The sequence below is a fragment of the Natrix helvetica genome, assembly GCF_964273705.1.
Source record: "Natrix helvetica genome assembly, chromosome: 2".
NCBI classification, from domain to species: domain Eukaryota; kingdom Metazoa; phylum Chordata; class Lepidosauria; order Squamata; family Natricidae; genus Natrix; species Natrix helvetica.
Genome location: NC_138552.1, coordinates 170,439,335 through 170,456,816, shown reverse-complemented (window position 1 = coordinate 170,456,816; position 17,482 = coordinate 170,439,335). Strand labels below are relative to the sequence as shown.

Below are 17,482 nucleotides of genomic sequence, written 5' to 3'. Positions count from 1 at the left end.
AGTGCTTGGGAATCCTTCCCATGACTATTCAGCACCTCATGAGATTTACTAGCAAACAGGACATCAGCGAGTACAGATCTTCTTACCGCGGTTGATGCTTTCTCTTGCATAGCCACATACGAATTGTCTTTTGTATTTTAATACAGGCACTTGCTCTGTACTTGATTTTGTTTTTCACTGAAAATAAAAGGAGGGGAAAAGTGAGGGAAACCTCATCAACAAATGACTAAATACAGAACCCACTATTCTGAGGGGGTGGGGATGGATGGATAGCTAGACAGACAAGCAGAGACAGAGAGTTAGATAGATTTTATACTACCGTATTTTTCAGAGTATAAGATGCACCGGAGTATAAGACACACCAAGATTTTAAAGAGGTTATTTTTTTTAAAAAAAAATTGCCCTCTCCAGTCCCCCGGGAGCACTCTGCAGGCCTCCCAAACCCTCTGAAAACTGACGCATGGAGAGAGTTTGGGAGCCTACAAAGTGCTTCTGGGAGCCAGGGAGGGCAAAAACGCGATGTGTGGGGTTTTGATCATCCTAAAGGGTGAGGTTTTTATCAATCTCAAATCCACTTTTCTCTACCCTTCCCCAGGGCAGGGCAAGACTAAACATATCTCTCTGCGCTTTATTTTTTTTCCCCTTCTCTCTGACCGGCGACCACGCAGAGCTGCTTTGGCCAAGGAGCATCAGTCGGCTCGCTTCTTCTCTTCAATGAAGAGAGAGACATGTGGGGGCTGCTGAACCACCATTGCTGCACTCGACCGGGAACGGCCCATTGGGCAAGGGGGGGGGAATCCCTTTCATTTGTATTAATGGTTCCTTGTGGTGGTCCCTGAGCCACAAAAGGGAAGCCCAAAGAAGACGACCTGGCAATTCTCCCTCCTTGAACAACCGGGTTTGTTCACAGCCCTCTTCGCAACCCTGCTTCCTTAGTCTCGGTGCAAAAGCAGGTGCCAGGCTCCCAGCTACCATATCTCTTTGCTGCATGACAGATTCGGGCAGATTGGAGGTAGGGGTGGAAGAAGAGAAGAGGAACAGATTGGGAAGTTAAAAACCTGGAATGGGATACAATGAAGCTTCTGAGATCGCTTTGCTGCCACCCCAAAACGCTGTTACTGTGATCTCTGCAGAGATTGCTGTAACAGCGTTTTTGGGTGGCAGCGCAGTGATCCAAAGCCAAAGCCTTTGAATCAAGCTTGATTGTACCCCATTCCAGGTTTTTAACTTCCCGATCTAGGGTCCAGAGAAATCTAGCGTCTCTTAGGCACCTCTCATTTGCAGGAGGAGGAGGAGGAGAGTGGCATATACAAAAGCCTCTGAGTAACTGGGAAAGTAAGCTGTGCTTTTTGGGCGGCAGTTTTCAGCATGTTCTCACAAGATCAAAAAATCTTGCAAAACATTGGTTTTCCCTCAGTATCTTGTGGAACTTCAGAAAAGGACAAGACTTTCAATATTATTGCAAACGTACACACAAAATCAAGATGAATATTCCTAAATTGTTGTGATTTTTGATAATCACAACATTTCAGCCATTTCTTTATGAAAAGAAAATATTCTAGTCTTCCATGTAAGCTTAAAAAGACACAGTTGTGGGTAGTTTCTTTAAGTTTGCTCACATGATAGTATGTGAAATAGCATATCACTTACACTTATATAACACTTCACAGTGCTTTATAGACATCTCTAAGCAGTTTACATAGTCAACATATTGCCCCAAACAATATGGGTCCTCATTTTACCGACCTCAGAAGATGGAACTGCTGCAGTCGGCAGAATTGGCATGCAATACTGCATTCTAACCAATGCACCACCACAACTCAATGGTGATTCTCCCCCTATCACCCCATCTCACAATATATTTTTGAATACCTACATTTGATGACTGATAAAGAACACCACTGAACCTTCTTCCAACGGCTGCAGAGAAGCCAGTGGTTCACACGTTTAATCAGGTCAGCAAGATGATCTGGATCAGACTTCATGATTTGATCAAATTCTGAAAACTGAATACGGGGTTGGGGAGGAAATGCCATTTAAGACAACCAACAAGAATGTTAACAGATGGAGAGTTCTGTTGTAGACAGAATGTTGCAGTCATGACAATGTGAAGAGACCCCAGTGGTTGCCAGGGGGTTCTGATTCATGATACTTAATAACATCCGGAATCTGCCTATTTGTATATATCTCTGACACAGTACAAATTGTGACTACTTATTCTGATATCATGTTTCCCTGAAAATAAGACAGGGTCTTATTTTCTTTTGACCCTCGAAATAAGCGCCTGGCCTTATTTTCAGGGATGTTTTATTATTTTTGAGGTGCAGGAGGCGTGGTCACCTTCTGGCTGCTTCTGTGTTGCAATATTTTTGGGGAGGGCTGGCTTATTTTCGGGGAGGACTTATTTTAGTGCATGCGCTCAAAAGCCCAACTGGGCTTATTATCCGGGGAGGACTTATTTTCGGGGGAAAAGGGTAGTTATATTGAGGGTCTCCACTCAAGTTTAACCTAGGAATGAAGTTAAAGCACAGAACCGAAGCAATAAAAAAGTCTTATTTATCGGCCTTTTAGGGAACACATTCATAATAAATGATTATAGGGGGGCTAACCATCATACAGGCCACAGGGAATACCACTCTTAGCACAGGTAGAGCTATAAACAAAATAGTTTCTACCAATACATTAAACATGGAGATGGCCATGTCAATACAGATGCTAGCAATGATCAAACAACAATGCATCATCTTATGAAATTACTTTCAAGAAAGGTAATGCTATCCTTTACCTCAACTATTTTGCAGGCAAGTTGAAGAGAAATTAATTTTTAAAAAACTTTTGTGTTCATTTATACTTCAGAGATATCAACACTGCTTACCTTGCCAGGTCTAAAGAACACTTTGGTTAATCCAAATTTATAATCTTGCTCGTTTAAGCCAAGGGCTTTGAAGAGAGCCTGTAAGAAAAGACATCGACAGTTTTACAAATCCTTTAAAGGAAGGAAAGTATCTGTGAATATCAACTCACCATGAAAAAGGCACATATAAAAAAGCATTTGCATTCTGAATATAAATACCTTGCAGAAGAGTCTCGGATCCAGACGGGTCAGTTTTGCAGGCATATATTTTTTATACATGTTATAAAGTTCATGGAATGAGGCTCGTGATGGGAAACCACCTTGCATTAAGTCCAAAACAGACACCATTCCTAGAGTTAAAGACAAGAAACAAAAGGATCACCACTAAATTAAAACGATGTGATTGTCAGTATTTATATTTTGAGATTGGTGTAAACAAAACAAAAAATAGCTAAAACAAGAAACAGCCCTTAAAATGAGCTTCAAGTTTCAATTAAAATCAAGACTGAGTCTCTGTTGACCTTTCCAAATATTATCCCTAATCTCTTTCAACTGGTTTAGCCAAAAATCGATGGAGTTAAAGGCAGGCAAAGAAATAAATAAAACTTTATTTTCACTTTTAAACCAGAAAAAAAAAACTAGATGAAGAATAATGTAATAGACTTTTTTTTTTGCAAAGTTCTGGCAACCTTTATGGACTTTTGGCTGACATCAGGATTGAAAAATTGATGTTTAATGGATTTATAATAAGGAATGGGATATAGGATCAAGATGTTTAACCTTAAGGGGGTGAAGAAGTATTACATTTGTTTATTCTTGTGATGAAGGTTTTAATCACTCCTTTATTTATTTATTTTCTTTTTCTTTAGTCTCTCTTTTCTTTTTCTTCTTTTTCTTTTTTCTTATATTTTTCTTTGTTTCCATTCTCTTTCTCTAAATTTAGTTTGTTTTAGTTAATATTATTGCAATTTAAATCCTTACTAAAATTATATTTTTAAAAATAATGCAATTCATGATTAAGACAGAGAGAAAGGAACTTCATTACTTTCCTTGTCTCCTTTTCTGCAGTATTGCTCAGAGTATCCAGTCTCCAGACTATCAGCCAAAAATGGAGTCAACAAAACACTAATTAAGTGAAGATGTTAAGGATTTCTGATTTGCTAAATTAAACTTTAAACATAACTTGCTGTGACAAGCAATAGGAATGTTTGCCAAGTTGAACAGATGCTTGAAGACTAAAAGCTTTCTGGGATGCAAAAAATTATAAAGAAATTAATAAAAATACTAGGTTAGCAGCTAGTTAAGTCTTAACCATCTTATTAATGTCACCTAGTTCTGTTAGGTCAATAAGAACACCTGAACACCTTCCGGATCTCTCAGCTGGGAAGACGAGGATGAGATAGAAGGAATAGACTGGATAGAGATCACCAATTGTTTAAGTTGTTCTATTCCTATAACAAAAGGGACGCAGTGGTGGCTCAATGGCTAAGACGCTAAGCCTGTTGATCAGAAAGGTCTGCAGTTCAACGGTTCAAATCCCTAGCACCACATAACAGAGTGTGCTCCCGTTTTTTGTCCCAGTTTCTTCCAACCTAGCAGTTCGAAAGCATGTAAAAAATAGGAACCACCTTTGGTGGGAAGGTAACAGCACTCCGTGCACCTTCGGTGTTTAATCATGCCAGCCACATGACCACAGAGATGTCTTCGGACAGTGCCTGCTCTTCGGCTTTGAAATGGAGATGAGCACTGCCCCTGAATCAGGAACAACTAGCACATATGTTCGGGGGAAACCTTTACCTTATTCTTATAATGCACTATAGGAATAGTACGATACTGGGGAATATTGGAGTGTCTCGGAGCCAATGGATCCATTTGTCCTGGCTTTGCTACCCATCAAAATCCAGTCTGGATTCTGATCCAAACTAATTTGTACGATTCGCACCTACAAGGTACAATTATTTTATTTTTCTTTTGGTGGAAGGAGAGGGATTAAATGAACACCTGAACTTTACTAAGAACATTCTACCACAATAGTTTAGAAACAGCTAATATATTGATAGTATTGAATGGCAGATTGATAATATAGTGTCCAAAGTGCAATCACTACAGGTGAATCCAGTTTTTGCAATGGTGGAGAAGGCAACAATCAATGATGATTGAAAAATGGTATCTTCTTAATTGGATGATGCACTTTTCTTATATGTTCAGAAAAATAGAATGTTCAGTTTCTTTTGGGTTGTAGGCATTTGGAAGGGTTGTGATCTGTAGGCTTTCACATATTTCTAAATAAACTACATTTTAAGTACAAAGAATACCACATTATTTTTTTGCACTGAAAGTTTGAGAAGTTTATTAAGTTATTTTTTTTAATCTTTTAACAGTCAATACAGTATTATCTACAGCTTATTATTTTGCAGAATAATTTCACTACAGCAACAGAGCACCGAAAAAGCTCACTTTTTTCCTGACTAAAAAACTATTACACAAAGCACTGCGATTCGGTTTTGCCAGAATCCCCATTTGAATATTATTAGAGATCTAAAGTATCATCTTCAGAAGATACACTAAAGTACCTGAACATTGGAGCTGAGAGAGGATTTGAGCACCTTCAAATTGGTGACTGGTCATCTTTAGATTGGGTTTGATGCATCGAATAAAGCTTGACCCCTATTGTAAAGGCAGAAGATTAGCATAATCATGATTAAGACTACTTGAAAAGGATGTTAGAGACAACTCATCCCACAATACTCCGATCTTATCCCACCAGTGGATATTTTTCCTTTTATGCATTTATATTGTCTCCCACCCACCCCTATTTTTTAATAGCAATAGCACTTAGACACTGCTTCACAGTGCTTTACAGCCCTCTCTAAGCGGTTTACAGAGTCAGCATATTGCCTCCCCCAACAATTTGGGTCCTCATTTTACCCATCTCGGAAGGATGGAAGGCTGAGTCAACCGTGAGCCTGGTGAGATTTGAACTGCCAAATTGCAGGAATAGCCTGCAGTATTGCACTCTAACCACAGTGCCACCGAGGCTCCTGAGTTAATAAACTCAGAAGCAGTAAATATGTTGAAATATTTAACTTTGATCTAAAGACATTGTTTTTACACCTCTATAAATATTGTGTGAAAGCTTCTGCGCAGAGATTGTCTTTCCATAAGACTATCAATAACATTCAATTCATACCAAGCTTAGTATCTAGCAGAAACATGTAACTTCTCAAATGCCTGACCTCTACACAAAGGAGTCAAGAGCCTTGGGAAAATCAGGTCTTCCAAGGTTTCTGATATTTGCCCTAGCAGCGTACAAATGCTGACAGGAAGGAAGATGACTGCTCTGCTAGGGTCATTGTCATCAGGCCACGGAGGTTTGGAAAAGAAGGCCAAGAGTATTGTTAAAGCCACTATAATGCCCACGGTGGGGAGATTAGCAGCTCGTTTAATGCTTAACTATTTTTTTTTTGTTTAAATGTGGAGAAATGCATGACAAATCAATTTCATTTGGAGGGATAAGAAAAATTATCTATCCAAAAGGAAGGGAAACAAAAGGAGGAAAGGGAAGAAAATATTTATACTTAGCGGTCTAAACCCAAGGTGGGCAACTATGGCACCTTTATGACCTCTGGACTTCAACTCCCAGAATTCCTGAGCCAGCATGAACTGGCTACAATGAATTCAGAACCATGGCTGATTTGACATTTAACCTCTGGAATGGGAAGCAAAATGCACAGGGCTGGCTAGAGTGGTGCTCCTGCATCATCCTTTCGCTATCCTGCACATTTCACAGAGGACCGCAGACTAGCAAGAACTTCCTCTAGTTCAGCAGCAGGTAAATTCTGTTGGATTGAGGCCCCATACAAGGCTTAATGTGGCATATGAAAAGCAGCATTCCAAATCTGAGCAGGACCACAAAATGAAATGCACTCGTTTTATTTCTTAAATCATCACAAACATACAAAAAAAGGCTGAATTTATTGTTCTGGTCCACTGTGGAGGCTCACAGTAAAGAGGAGTTGGTGGGTTACATGTCATCTTCCCATCTGCAAGTTTTTAATTCTTCATCTAACATTTTCTTGCTCACAATTTATATATATAAATTTTCCAAATAAATTTGTTTTGAGATGTTAAGGACTACAAATAAACTACTGACCCCAAAGGGCTCCAATCTCTCTCTAGCTCTTTTTAAAAAAAAATATTGGACAGTTTCCTGCAAGCATGTTTCCCTTATTCTTTGGTGTAATGCAGAATCACTGATGAACTGACTAGATGACACTATACCTGTAAAACAATAAAGGATTCCCATAATACATGGATTTAGCCAAGATTACTCTTAAAGCTAAATATGGTGTTTGTGACAGTTCCCATCTGCTCCCTGCATTTTTTTTTTAAAGCCAAATATGCAAAATGCTCATGTGCAAAATTCTGTTCAAATTTAACTGATGCCCTGGCTTTAACAGATCTCCATCCTTGCATTAGTACAACAAATCTAGGGTTTATGTTATTAACAGATCTAGTGCAAAAATATAAAAATAGATGAGACCTTGTAACAGAAGGCACCAATTTTCCATGACTGTTTACTTACAGTGCTACGAAGCTTTTCCAGAAGCAGGTTTAGCTGAGTCTGTAAAAGAAAAGCATCTGTGTCAAAGTAGACAAGCACGAACAAAACACAGGGGAGGATATGTCATTATCAGCATGCATCTCTCAGCATTGGCTTTTTGCAAAATATAAACTGTTGCTGGAATGGAGTGCACAGGCAAAGACATATGCTGGGCCTGACCAGCCTCAACTATGTCAATTGCTGGACCTCTAATTCTTGGTTGAACATCTCTAGCCACAAAGAGGTTTACATCTTTGCACGCCGACAGGTAAAGGAAATACCTGAGAGCAAAAGAAAGGAAGAAAATGCGAATGCCAAAGCCAAGTTGTCAAAAGATGACAAAACCACCTGTGAAGAAATGCTCTTAGGCAGAAGACAAATCTGTGCCCTGACAGCAGAACGCTGTAAGCAATTTTCCCAATCAAATACCTTTCAGGTACCCTGAAGTATAACTCCTATTAGATCCAGGCTGTATGGCTAATGAATGCCATACAACTCAATACCTGGCCAATCCTTTCCATTAATAGCTACCTTATTCACAATAGTTTAGGGACAGCTTTTTACCCAATAATCTTATTCCACTGTTATACAGAGCAGATGAAGTTCAGTTGGGGTCTTCCTTCATGCAAAGATCATGAAAACACAAAATACATCTTTTTAGTATAGGATTCTTGGTGTTATCTGACCTTGGGTTTTTTTTTTTTTTGGCAGACATTTCATTACCTAACTAGGTAACATCATCAGCACTAAATGGGAATGTGATATGCTCTCGTTATGTGCAAATGGCTTCCCCTGGGAGTGAGTGTTCTTGGTAGTTACTTGATTAGGTTGTTTGAAAACAACCAAGTTCAGGAAGCACCAGGAGCCACTGTTCAACCCTCTTTCTATTGGTACATCTTGTTAGGCTGGTATCTGCTTTGCTGGAATATCTTCTGCCAAGCATTTGATGATAACTGAGATAGGAGACCCTGGGTTACCAGTTGTTGATTTATAAAATGACAATTTTGGTAAATTGGTTTACTACGAATAACAGTTTTTATATTAATTTTAAATACCTGTGTGTGTGTGTGCGCGCGCACGCACTTGGCCTTATTTTCAGGGAGATATTATTATTTTTGAGGTGCGGGAGACAGCGAGCGTGGTCACAAATATTGCTGTGTTACAATATTTTCAGGGAGGGCTTACTTTTGGTGGAGGGCTTATTTTAGCATATGCGCTCAAAAGCACGATTGGGCTTATTATTCGGGGAGGTCTCATTTTGGGGGAAACAGGGTGGGTAGCTATCTATCTATCTATCTATCTATCTATCTATCTATCTATTAATCTAATCAATCTATCTATCATCTATCTATCTATCTATCTATCTATCTATCTATCTATCTATCTATCTATCTATCTATCTATCTATCTATCTATCTATCTATCTTTACTGCTGGGCCAGTGATGGAAAATCAGATGGTTAATATATAAATAACTGTTGGGTATTTTTACATGCAGAATAAAACACCGGTGTCATAAGAAAACATTCATTATACCCACCCAACCCACCAGAGAAGGGAGGCCGGGAATGTTGTGGGTTCAGTCTCCTAAGGAGGTACATCTGGTGGGACACAGAAGAAGGGCCTTCTCCATGATGGCTCCCTGCCTTTGGAATATCATCCTTGCAGAGATGGCCCCCACTTTAAAACTCTTTCGCAAGACCCTAAAGACCTGGTTTTGCTAGTGGGCCTGGAGAATCCAGAGTGAGATGGAGCCAATCAAGTGGCTCGTTTGATTCATTGCTGTCGCTGGGGAGGGGTTTATTTTTGTACCTTGGTTTTGGGTTTTTTTGTAAGCTACCCAAAGTCACTGGTGGGCACTGGTGGGTGGGCAGCCATATAAATTGCCTAAATAAATACATTCAAGCATTCAGATCCCCAAATATACCTCCATCCAGGCAAGCCCATCACACCTCTTCCCCTCCCTGTCGTTTATGAAAATGTTAGGAAGGGATATTTATTTTAATTGTACATAACTCATCTTAACACATTGTGTAATGCTATTGCTACAAAAATAATCAACCAAAATAACAGCTGCTTGTAAAGAAAGAAGCCAAGAGTAGACCGCATATAGAAGAAAAAGCAGCGATATCATATACAGCCACTCTCATTAAACTTTTAAAGCCAGTACACTTAAAATATTTCTCTCCTGCTTTTGGAAACTAGAGCTGTTGCCATAGTGCTCACAGGCTACAATCTCTGTATGTAACAGAAGAGCATAACTTGTTTGCTTATTTTGAGCTCATGTTGAAACCCTATCCATTCATCTGAGAAACAGATATTCCGTCTCAAGTTAGTAAATGATCCTGACCTGGCTCCTATGACAGGGTTGTTATGTTGGGCTAATTAATTAATTAGTTTTGTTTCACTACGTAAAAATGCCATTTCAAATAAAGAGTCTGCTGGGTTTACAATCCTGCTGCTTCAAACTAAGATTAAAACAACCCAATAAATAAATGAAAACGTTAACAAAAAAATAACAACAGACTGAACAGAATTAAGGAACTGTGCCTACAACAAAATCACTCGTACAAAAAAAGTGGAATAAACCAATTTATTTCTCTCTCAAAGGGCAGGTAGAATAACCAGCAGGAATGCATTAGCTGATAAAACAATGATCTCTGTTTTAAATGTTTTATATTACATTTCATTGTGTTATATTGCATCATGCTTGTCTGGTAGCTCTCATTCTCCACCTAGGGATAGAAGGGCTAGGTAAGAAAGGAGGAGAGCAGTAAGGAAGATGTTATGAATTGCTCCTTCCTCCCAGCTGCACTGAATTGATGCAGGAAATATAGAAATAGCACTTAGATACTACTTCACAGTGTTTTACAGCCCTAAGTGGTTTACAGAGTCAGCATATCGTCCCCAACAATTTAGGTCTTTGTTTTTACCGACCTCGGAAGGATGAAAGGCTGAGTCATCCCTGAGCCAGTGAGAATCAAACTGGTGGCAGTCGGCAGAATTAGCCTGTAATACTGCATTCTAACCACTGCGCCACCACCAAATATCCACCTAGGTTTCAACCCACTTTTATCCACAAGAATTTGCTCATGAATGCATATTCACCACTGATCTGTTTGGCTAAAAATTCACAAATCCAGTTGTCTGCACATCTGCAGCATCTGGCATATCCATCTTTTACATTTAGTGTTCACTGAAAAGGGCACGGTGCTCTGAAGGAAGGCATTGTGTATACAGGATGCAAGAAACTGACCTGTTTTATTTATTTATAGATTTTTTTAATCCCACCTTTATTGTTTTTATAAATAACTAAAGGTGGTAAATATACCTAATACTTTTTCATCCTCCTATTTTCTCCATAACAACAACCCTGTGAGGTGGATTGGGATGAGAGAGAGTGACTGGCCCAAGGTCACTCAGCCTAAGGTGGGACTAGAACTCAGAGTTTCTTACTTTCTAGTCTGATGCCTTAACCACTAGATCAAACTGGCTGTCAATGAATTTTAAAACTTATTCAAAAGAGAACCTGATGGAAAGAAAAAAGAAAAATTATTTATGGGACTAAATGCATAATTATTACCCTTGGAAGAAAATCAGAATCCTATTCTGGAATAGAAACTCATTCTCACCAAGCGGAATTGACCAGCTGGAAAATAAATATTTCTCTTATTAACATTAAGGAGTCCACAGAGTGGCTAATTTCCCTTCAACCTTTGTTTGGCTTTTGCCTGCTTTTCCTCTCAATCTCTGCATAGCTCTCCCCCAGCCATCTTGAGCTGTAAAGGCCAACTGACCTAAAGTTTAATAGAAGAGAACATTTGTAGCTCAGGGTTTAACTGTGGGGATCTGTGGTTCTCTCTGAGGATGGTTGTTTCCTTGTAGACATTTCATTACCCAACTAGGTGATATTATCAGTCCACTGATGATGTTACCCAACTGAGTAATGAAACAACCGCAATAAAATAATCAACCTTAGAGAGCATTAAGGACCCCATAACATAAAAACTGTTTGGCAGAAATGGGAAATAGGAAAAAAAAAAATAGAGAAAGCTTCACGCAGTGCTTCCAAACCCAAGTAAATTACCCGAAATTGGGTCAAAGTGGTTTTTCTGTCAGTAATGAGTAATGAGGAGGAGGAGGAGCTTCCAGGAGGATGGCGGTCAGCCTCTGAGCTCCGTGTTTTTTCGGGGCTCTTTTTGACCGGGCTGAGTGCTGTTGGTCCTTAGACGAACTGGAGGACCACGAACCTACCCAGGGACCACCCTGGCTTATTTCAGGACCCTAGTGGTCCCCTAGGGTGGCCGGACGGCACAGGAGAGTGGAAGAAGCAAACCGGTGCTTTTTGAAAATCAGCAGTGAGCCGGGAAATGGCGGTCGGCGTGCGTGCGCGTCGGCTTATTCCGGGAGACTGCAGGCGTCGGCGGCTGCTGGAGCTGGCATTTTGGCGGTTACGATCTGCTTGGCCGGCGTTTGCGGGCGTTTGCGGGCGTTTGCGGGCGTTTGCGGGCGTTTGCAAGCCACGGCAGCTACGACAGCCTGAGGTGAGACCAGCGACGCCCTGAGCGCCCTGAGCGGCTAGCGACGGGGACACGATGGCGTCCTCACTCGAGAGAAGGCGGAGGGAGGTGTTGGTGGCAGAGGCAGCCCGGAAGATCATCGGGGGCTCTAAACATCAGTCCCCGACCCGCTGGACTTGCTGGGAGCCCCGAGCCTACCAGAAGCCCAGTGGAGGTCGTGGGAGGTTTGAGCTGGGCTTGAAACATTGTAACATTGAAACATTGAAACATCGGAATCGCCGGAGTTGTTGGAGGGCGCCGGAGGCCGGCAGAAGGTGTGGATTGAACAACAGAGGCCGCCTGAAATGACGCTTAGGCGACGCTGGGGCTTGAAAGGCTCACGGGGAGCCGCCGACACCACCTCCCTCCCATTATGGATTATCCGCTTGTCTTTGTACAGACTTTGAGGACGGCTCAACTCCTTACCATCTGGGGCATGGAAGGATTGTGGGGAGCTGTTGAGCCCCCCCCCCGCCCGCTATGGATTATCTGCTCACTCTCTTACGGTTTTTAAGAACTGCCTAACCCCCTACTATTGAGAACTGTAGATTATAGGCCCTACTTATTTTTTAACCACTTCTACCTATTTCTTTATCCATCTCTCTCATCTTGTAATCTTCGTTGCCGTTCTGTCATGATTTTTAACGGGTAGACTTATTTAACACCTTTAGCACCCAGTATCCATCTTAAGCCCGGTGTATTTATGTATTTATTATTTATCATTTATTATGTATACGAGGTCTGACCTTATTTTAATGCGGGAGTCCCCCCTCTCGCAGCTATGGCCTCCTGCCCTCTCAAGGGCCCACCTCGAGGACGGGTTCATTAACCCAGAGAGGTGGAGGAAGTGCACACTGAGGGGTTTTTTAATTAATTGTTTTTTAAAAGTTGTAAGGGGTTCCAGGGGTGGGTGGGGGAACAGGTCAGGAGGGACGGGAGAGCCAGGCACCTAGGTGTGGTCGAAGGAGGAGGGAGCGGAGTGGGGGAGGAGAGGGAAGATAGCATTCCTGTGCAGGGCTCCTTGATACCAACGGTTGTGGGGAGGGGCAGGTGCGAGGACAGATCAAGAGCGCGTAGTCGGTTGGGAGACCGGGGTTTTTGGTCATTCCCGGTCGTTTGTACCAACCCCTGCATACTAGGTGGTCAGGATCTACAGACCCAAGGCCTGAGACTGATGTTATGCAACGCGAGGTCCGTTGTCAATAAGGCCCCCCTCATCCACGATCTAATTTTGGAGGGGGAGCCGGACCTCGCAGGAATAACCGAGACCTGGTTGGGCCACGAGGGTGGTTTACCCCTCGTGGAAATGTGCCCGCCAGGTTATCGAGCATTTCACCAGCCTCGGGCCCAGGGAAGGGGCGGTGGGGTAGCAGTGATTATCCGGGAAGACTTAGAGCCGAGAGAGTTCACTGTGCCGCAGACATCCGGGTGTGAGTCCCTTGTCGTGAGATGGGGCCCAGGGAGGCAGTTGGGCCTGCTGATAGTATACCTGGCTCCTCGCTATACGTCAGCGGCCCTGCCTGAACTCCTCGAGCTGATCTCATCGGTGGCGATTGAGACCCCCAAACTGTTAGTGATGGGGGATTTTAATCTGCCGTCGATGGGAGAAGCGTCTGAGGGGGTTCGGGAGTTCATGGCTTCCATGACAGCCATGGACCTGACCCAGTTAATTCAGGGCCCTACTCACGAGGGAGGCCACACGCTGGACCTTGTCTTTGTCTCTGGCCAGTGGACGAGTGATCTGGGAATAGGGGATCTAGCCATTATTCCCCTGTCATGGTCGGATCACTCACTTCTCCGGCTTGACTTCCCTGGAGCTACCCCCCACCGCGAGGAGGCGGAACCGGAAGACATTAGATGGTTCCGCCCCAAGCGCCTGATGGAACCAGATAGGTTCCAGACGGAGCTTGGGCCACCTCCTGTGGATCTGACCCGCCCCCGAGTAGAGGACCTGGTTGACGCATGGAATAGTGCAACTACCGGGGCCCTAGACCGGGTGGCGCCTTTGCGGCCTCTCCTGCGGCGACGAACCAACCTGGCCCCTTGGTTTACTGAGGAGCTAAGGGTGATGAAACGCCACTAGAGAGTCGTTGGAGATCCTCCCGTTCCGAATTTGACCGAGCACAGGCACGAGCCTATTTGAGGACGTACCTTGTGGCATTAAGAGCGGCCAAACGTCAACATTGTGCCGCTCTTATTGCGTCCGCAGATAACCGCCCTGCCGCCCTGTTTCGGGTGACTTGCTCCCTCTTGTTTGAGAGACCGCGGGAAGCCCCTTTACAGGGCAGAGCAGAGGAGTTTGGGAAATATCTACAGGACAAAGTCGCTCAAATCCGGATGGGATGGGCCCCTTTCAGTGGTCCAGTAGAGACGCCCGTGGCGAGTCTTGAGGGACCGCTTTGGGAGGAGTTTGACTCGGTTGCCATCGAGGATTTGGACAGGTTGCGTGGACGTCTGCGACCCACCACATGTTTATTGGACCCGTGTCCCTCCTGGCTTGTACTGGCATCCTGGGAGGTTACGCGCGACTGGCTCCTGGGCCTAGTGAACGCCTCGTTGGGTGAGGGGTCTCTACCAGCCGCCTTGAAAGAGGCGGTGGTGAGGCCCCTGCTCAAGAAGCCTTCCCTGGACCCAACGGACCTAGTCAATTATCGTCCTGTCTCCAACCTTCCTTTTTTAGCGAAGGTTGTAGAGAGTGTGGTGGTACAGCAGTTCCCACGTCACCTGGAGGAAAATGATTATCTACACCCGCGCCAGTCCGGCTTCCGACCCGGGCACAGCACGGAGACGGCCTTGGTCGCATTGGTTGATGATCTCTGGAGGGCCAGAGATAGGGGTTGTTCCTCTATCCTGGTCCTATTAGATCTCTCGGCGGCGTTCGATACCATCGACCATGGTATCTTGTTGCACCGGCTAGAGGGGCTGGGAGTCAGGGGCACCGTCTTACGGTGGTTTGGCTCCTACCTCTCTGACCGGACGCAACGTGTGTTGGCAGGGGAGCAGAGTTCGACCCGGAGGTCACTCACATGTGGAGTGCCACAGGGATCAGTGCTCTCGCCTCTCCTGTTCAACACATACATGAAACCGCTGGGCGAGATCATCCGTGGTTTTGGGGTGGGATATCATCTGTATGCTGATGATACTCAGCTATACATTTCCACCCCGAACCACCCCAATGAGGCCGTCGAAATGATGTCCCGGTGTTTGGAGGCCGTACGGGTCTGGATGGATGGCAACCGACTAAAACTCAACCCTTCCAAGATGGAGTGGCTGTGGCTTCCGGCCCCCCGGTTCAACCAGGTGTTTCCATCTCTGGCCATCGGGGGCGTGCAACTAGCCCCCATGGAACAGGTGCGCAATTTGGGCGTCCTCCTAGATGCCCGGCTGTCCATGGATGACCATGTAACAGCCGTGGCAAGGGGGGCGTTCCATCAGGTCCGCCTGATGCGCCAATTGCGCCCCTTATTGGACCGGGATGCCCTACGCACAGTCACCCATGCGCTAGTGACGTCTCGCCTGGACTACTGCAATGCTCTCTACATGGGGCTTCCCTTGAGATGCACTCGGAGACTACAGTTGGTCCAGAACGCGGCCGCGCGGGTGATTATGGGGAGGACTAGATACTCCCCTGTAACACCTCTCCTGCGCGAGCTGCACTGGCTTCCTGTGGTCTACCGAGTGCGTTTCAAGGTTTTGATTATGATCTTTAAAGCGCTTCATGGCACAGGACCTAGTTACATGCAGGATCGCATCCTGCCCCACACATCCCTACGACCAATTCGCTCACACAGAGAGGGACTTCTCCGGGTGCCGTCCGCCAAACAGTGTCGGGGGGCGACACCCAGGAGCAGAGCCTTCTCTGTGATGGGCCCAGCCCTGTGGAATGACCTCCCCCGTGACATCAGGATTATTTCCGATCTTCGCTCCTTCCGTGTACAGTTGAAGACCCACCTCTTTCAATTATCTGGCCTGGCTCAACCGTAATTTTTCATAATCCTCCTGACTGTCTTTTTTAAATTTTAAACTTTTATTGTATATTGGGTTTTTATTATTGGGGTATGTTAATGGTTTTAATTGTCTAAATGTTGTAATCTATTACCTCCTCCGTGCATGTATGTCTTTGTATATATGTATGTTTATATATGTCCTAGTGTACGCCGCCCCGAGTCCTGCCTGGAAAGGGAGCGGCTAATAAATTCAAATTTATTATTTATTATTATTATTAACCAATCAGAATGGGGACATTTAAAGTGACTTGAAGTGTTTTACCTAAATTGGAAAAAAAGACTTTCTGATAAGCAGTTTTGGGTACTGAAAGAAAACGTTTGGGAAGCACTGGCTTAACATGTAAAGAACAGAAGGCAGCCAGGAGCCACATTTATAGCTCATAATAAAGGAATAAAAATAGAAAAGTATCAGACTCTTTAGTTAGTTAAAGGGGGAAAAAACAAATTCCTGGTGCCCTGAGATTGTTTTCCCCTTAAAAGCAGAGTGTTTTTCTTTTTTTCCTTTTCCTTCTCACTGCATTAGAACAATTGGTCATGTTTCACTTTCACAGACAGCATTCACTATTTAAACGGAACATTCCCTGCAAGTTAATCAGGGCCACTTCAAAAGTACATAGTGTAACAGTATAGCTGAGAAAAAGCTTTTGAACTGAACTTATTCAAGCCAACTTATTGGCTTTGGCAAAACAATTGTTCTCCATAGCCCCTGTCAGTTGTGTGATTCTACTGCTGAGGTATTTATTAACAGAGTCCTTGAGGAGTGCTCATTTCTCTGAAACATGCAGCATAGTCATAGCAACCTCTTAAGAAGTACAAGGCATGTGTTAACAGCCTGCTATTTGTCTGCTAAAATTCCTATACGCTGCTTATGCATAGGTGGTACAGGTGGGCTGAACCAATCACTCAGGTGCACTCTGAATTTAATTCAGATTTATGGTGCAAACTATCTTTTTCTTAAATGTCTATGCCAGTGATGGCGAACCTATGGCACGCATGCCACAGGTGGCACGTGGAGCCATTTGTCAGGGCACACGAGGCGCTGCCCTGTCAGCTGGCCAGCGTGCATGCGCACACTGGCCAACTGAGTTCACCCTTTTTTAAAGCCATTTTTCACCCTCCCCAGGCTTTATAGGAGCCTGGGGAGGGCAAAAAGAGCTCTCCGCCCCCTGGAGGCCCTCATGAGCTTCCCTGAAGCCTCCGGAGCGCAAAAAACCGGCCCTACGGGCAAACCGGAAGTTCAGGAACGGACTTCCTGTTTGTTCGGAGGGTCGTTTTGACTGCTCCAGAGGCTTCAGGGAAGCCTCCTGAAGGTCCCTGAAGCCTTCGGAGGGCTCAAAACAACCCACCGAGCAAACCGGAAGTGACTTCCGGTTTGCTCGGAGGGTCGTTTTGACTGCTTCGGAAGCTTCAGGGAAGCCTCCTGAAAGTCTCTGAAGCCTCCGGGGAGGCGGGGAAGGTGG

The 17,482-nt window shown here is 44.0% G+C and overlaps 1 protein-coding gene across 5 annotated transcripts in view; it reads right to left on the bottom strand.

Moving 5' to 3' along the window:
- The window catches only part of MYO6 (myosin VI), a 127,430-nt gene that overhangs the window by 17,911 nt on the left and 92,037 nt on the right, over positions 1 to 17,482 (bottom strand). For all 5 annotated transcript variants that reach the window (XM_081941330.1, XM_081941331.1, XM_081941327.1 and 2 more), the window contains exons 19-24: positions 7,440 to 7,478; positions 5,428 to 5,521; positions 3,074 to 3,204; positions 2,876 to 2,953; positions 1,877 to 2,006; positions 87 to 177 (exon numbers count right to left, since the gene is read on the bottom strand). In XM_081941330.1, the coding sequence (XP_081797456.1) occupies positions 87 to 177; positions 1,877 to 2,006; positions 2,876 to 2,953; positions 3,074 to 3,204; positions 5,428 to 5,521; positions 7,440 to 7,478 (563 nt within the window). The remainder of the gene's footprint in view (positions 1 to 86; positions 178 to 1,876; positions 2,007 to 2,875; positions 2,954 to 3,073; positions 3,205 to 5,427; positions 5,522 to 7,439; positions 7,479 to 17,482) is intronic.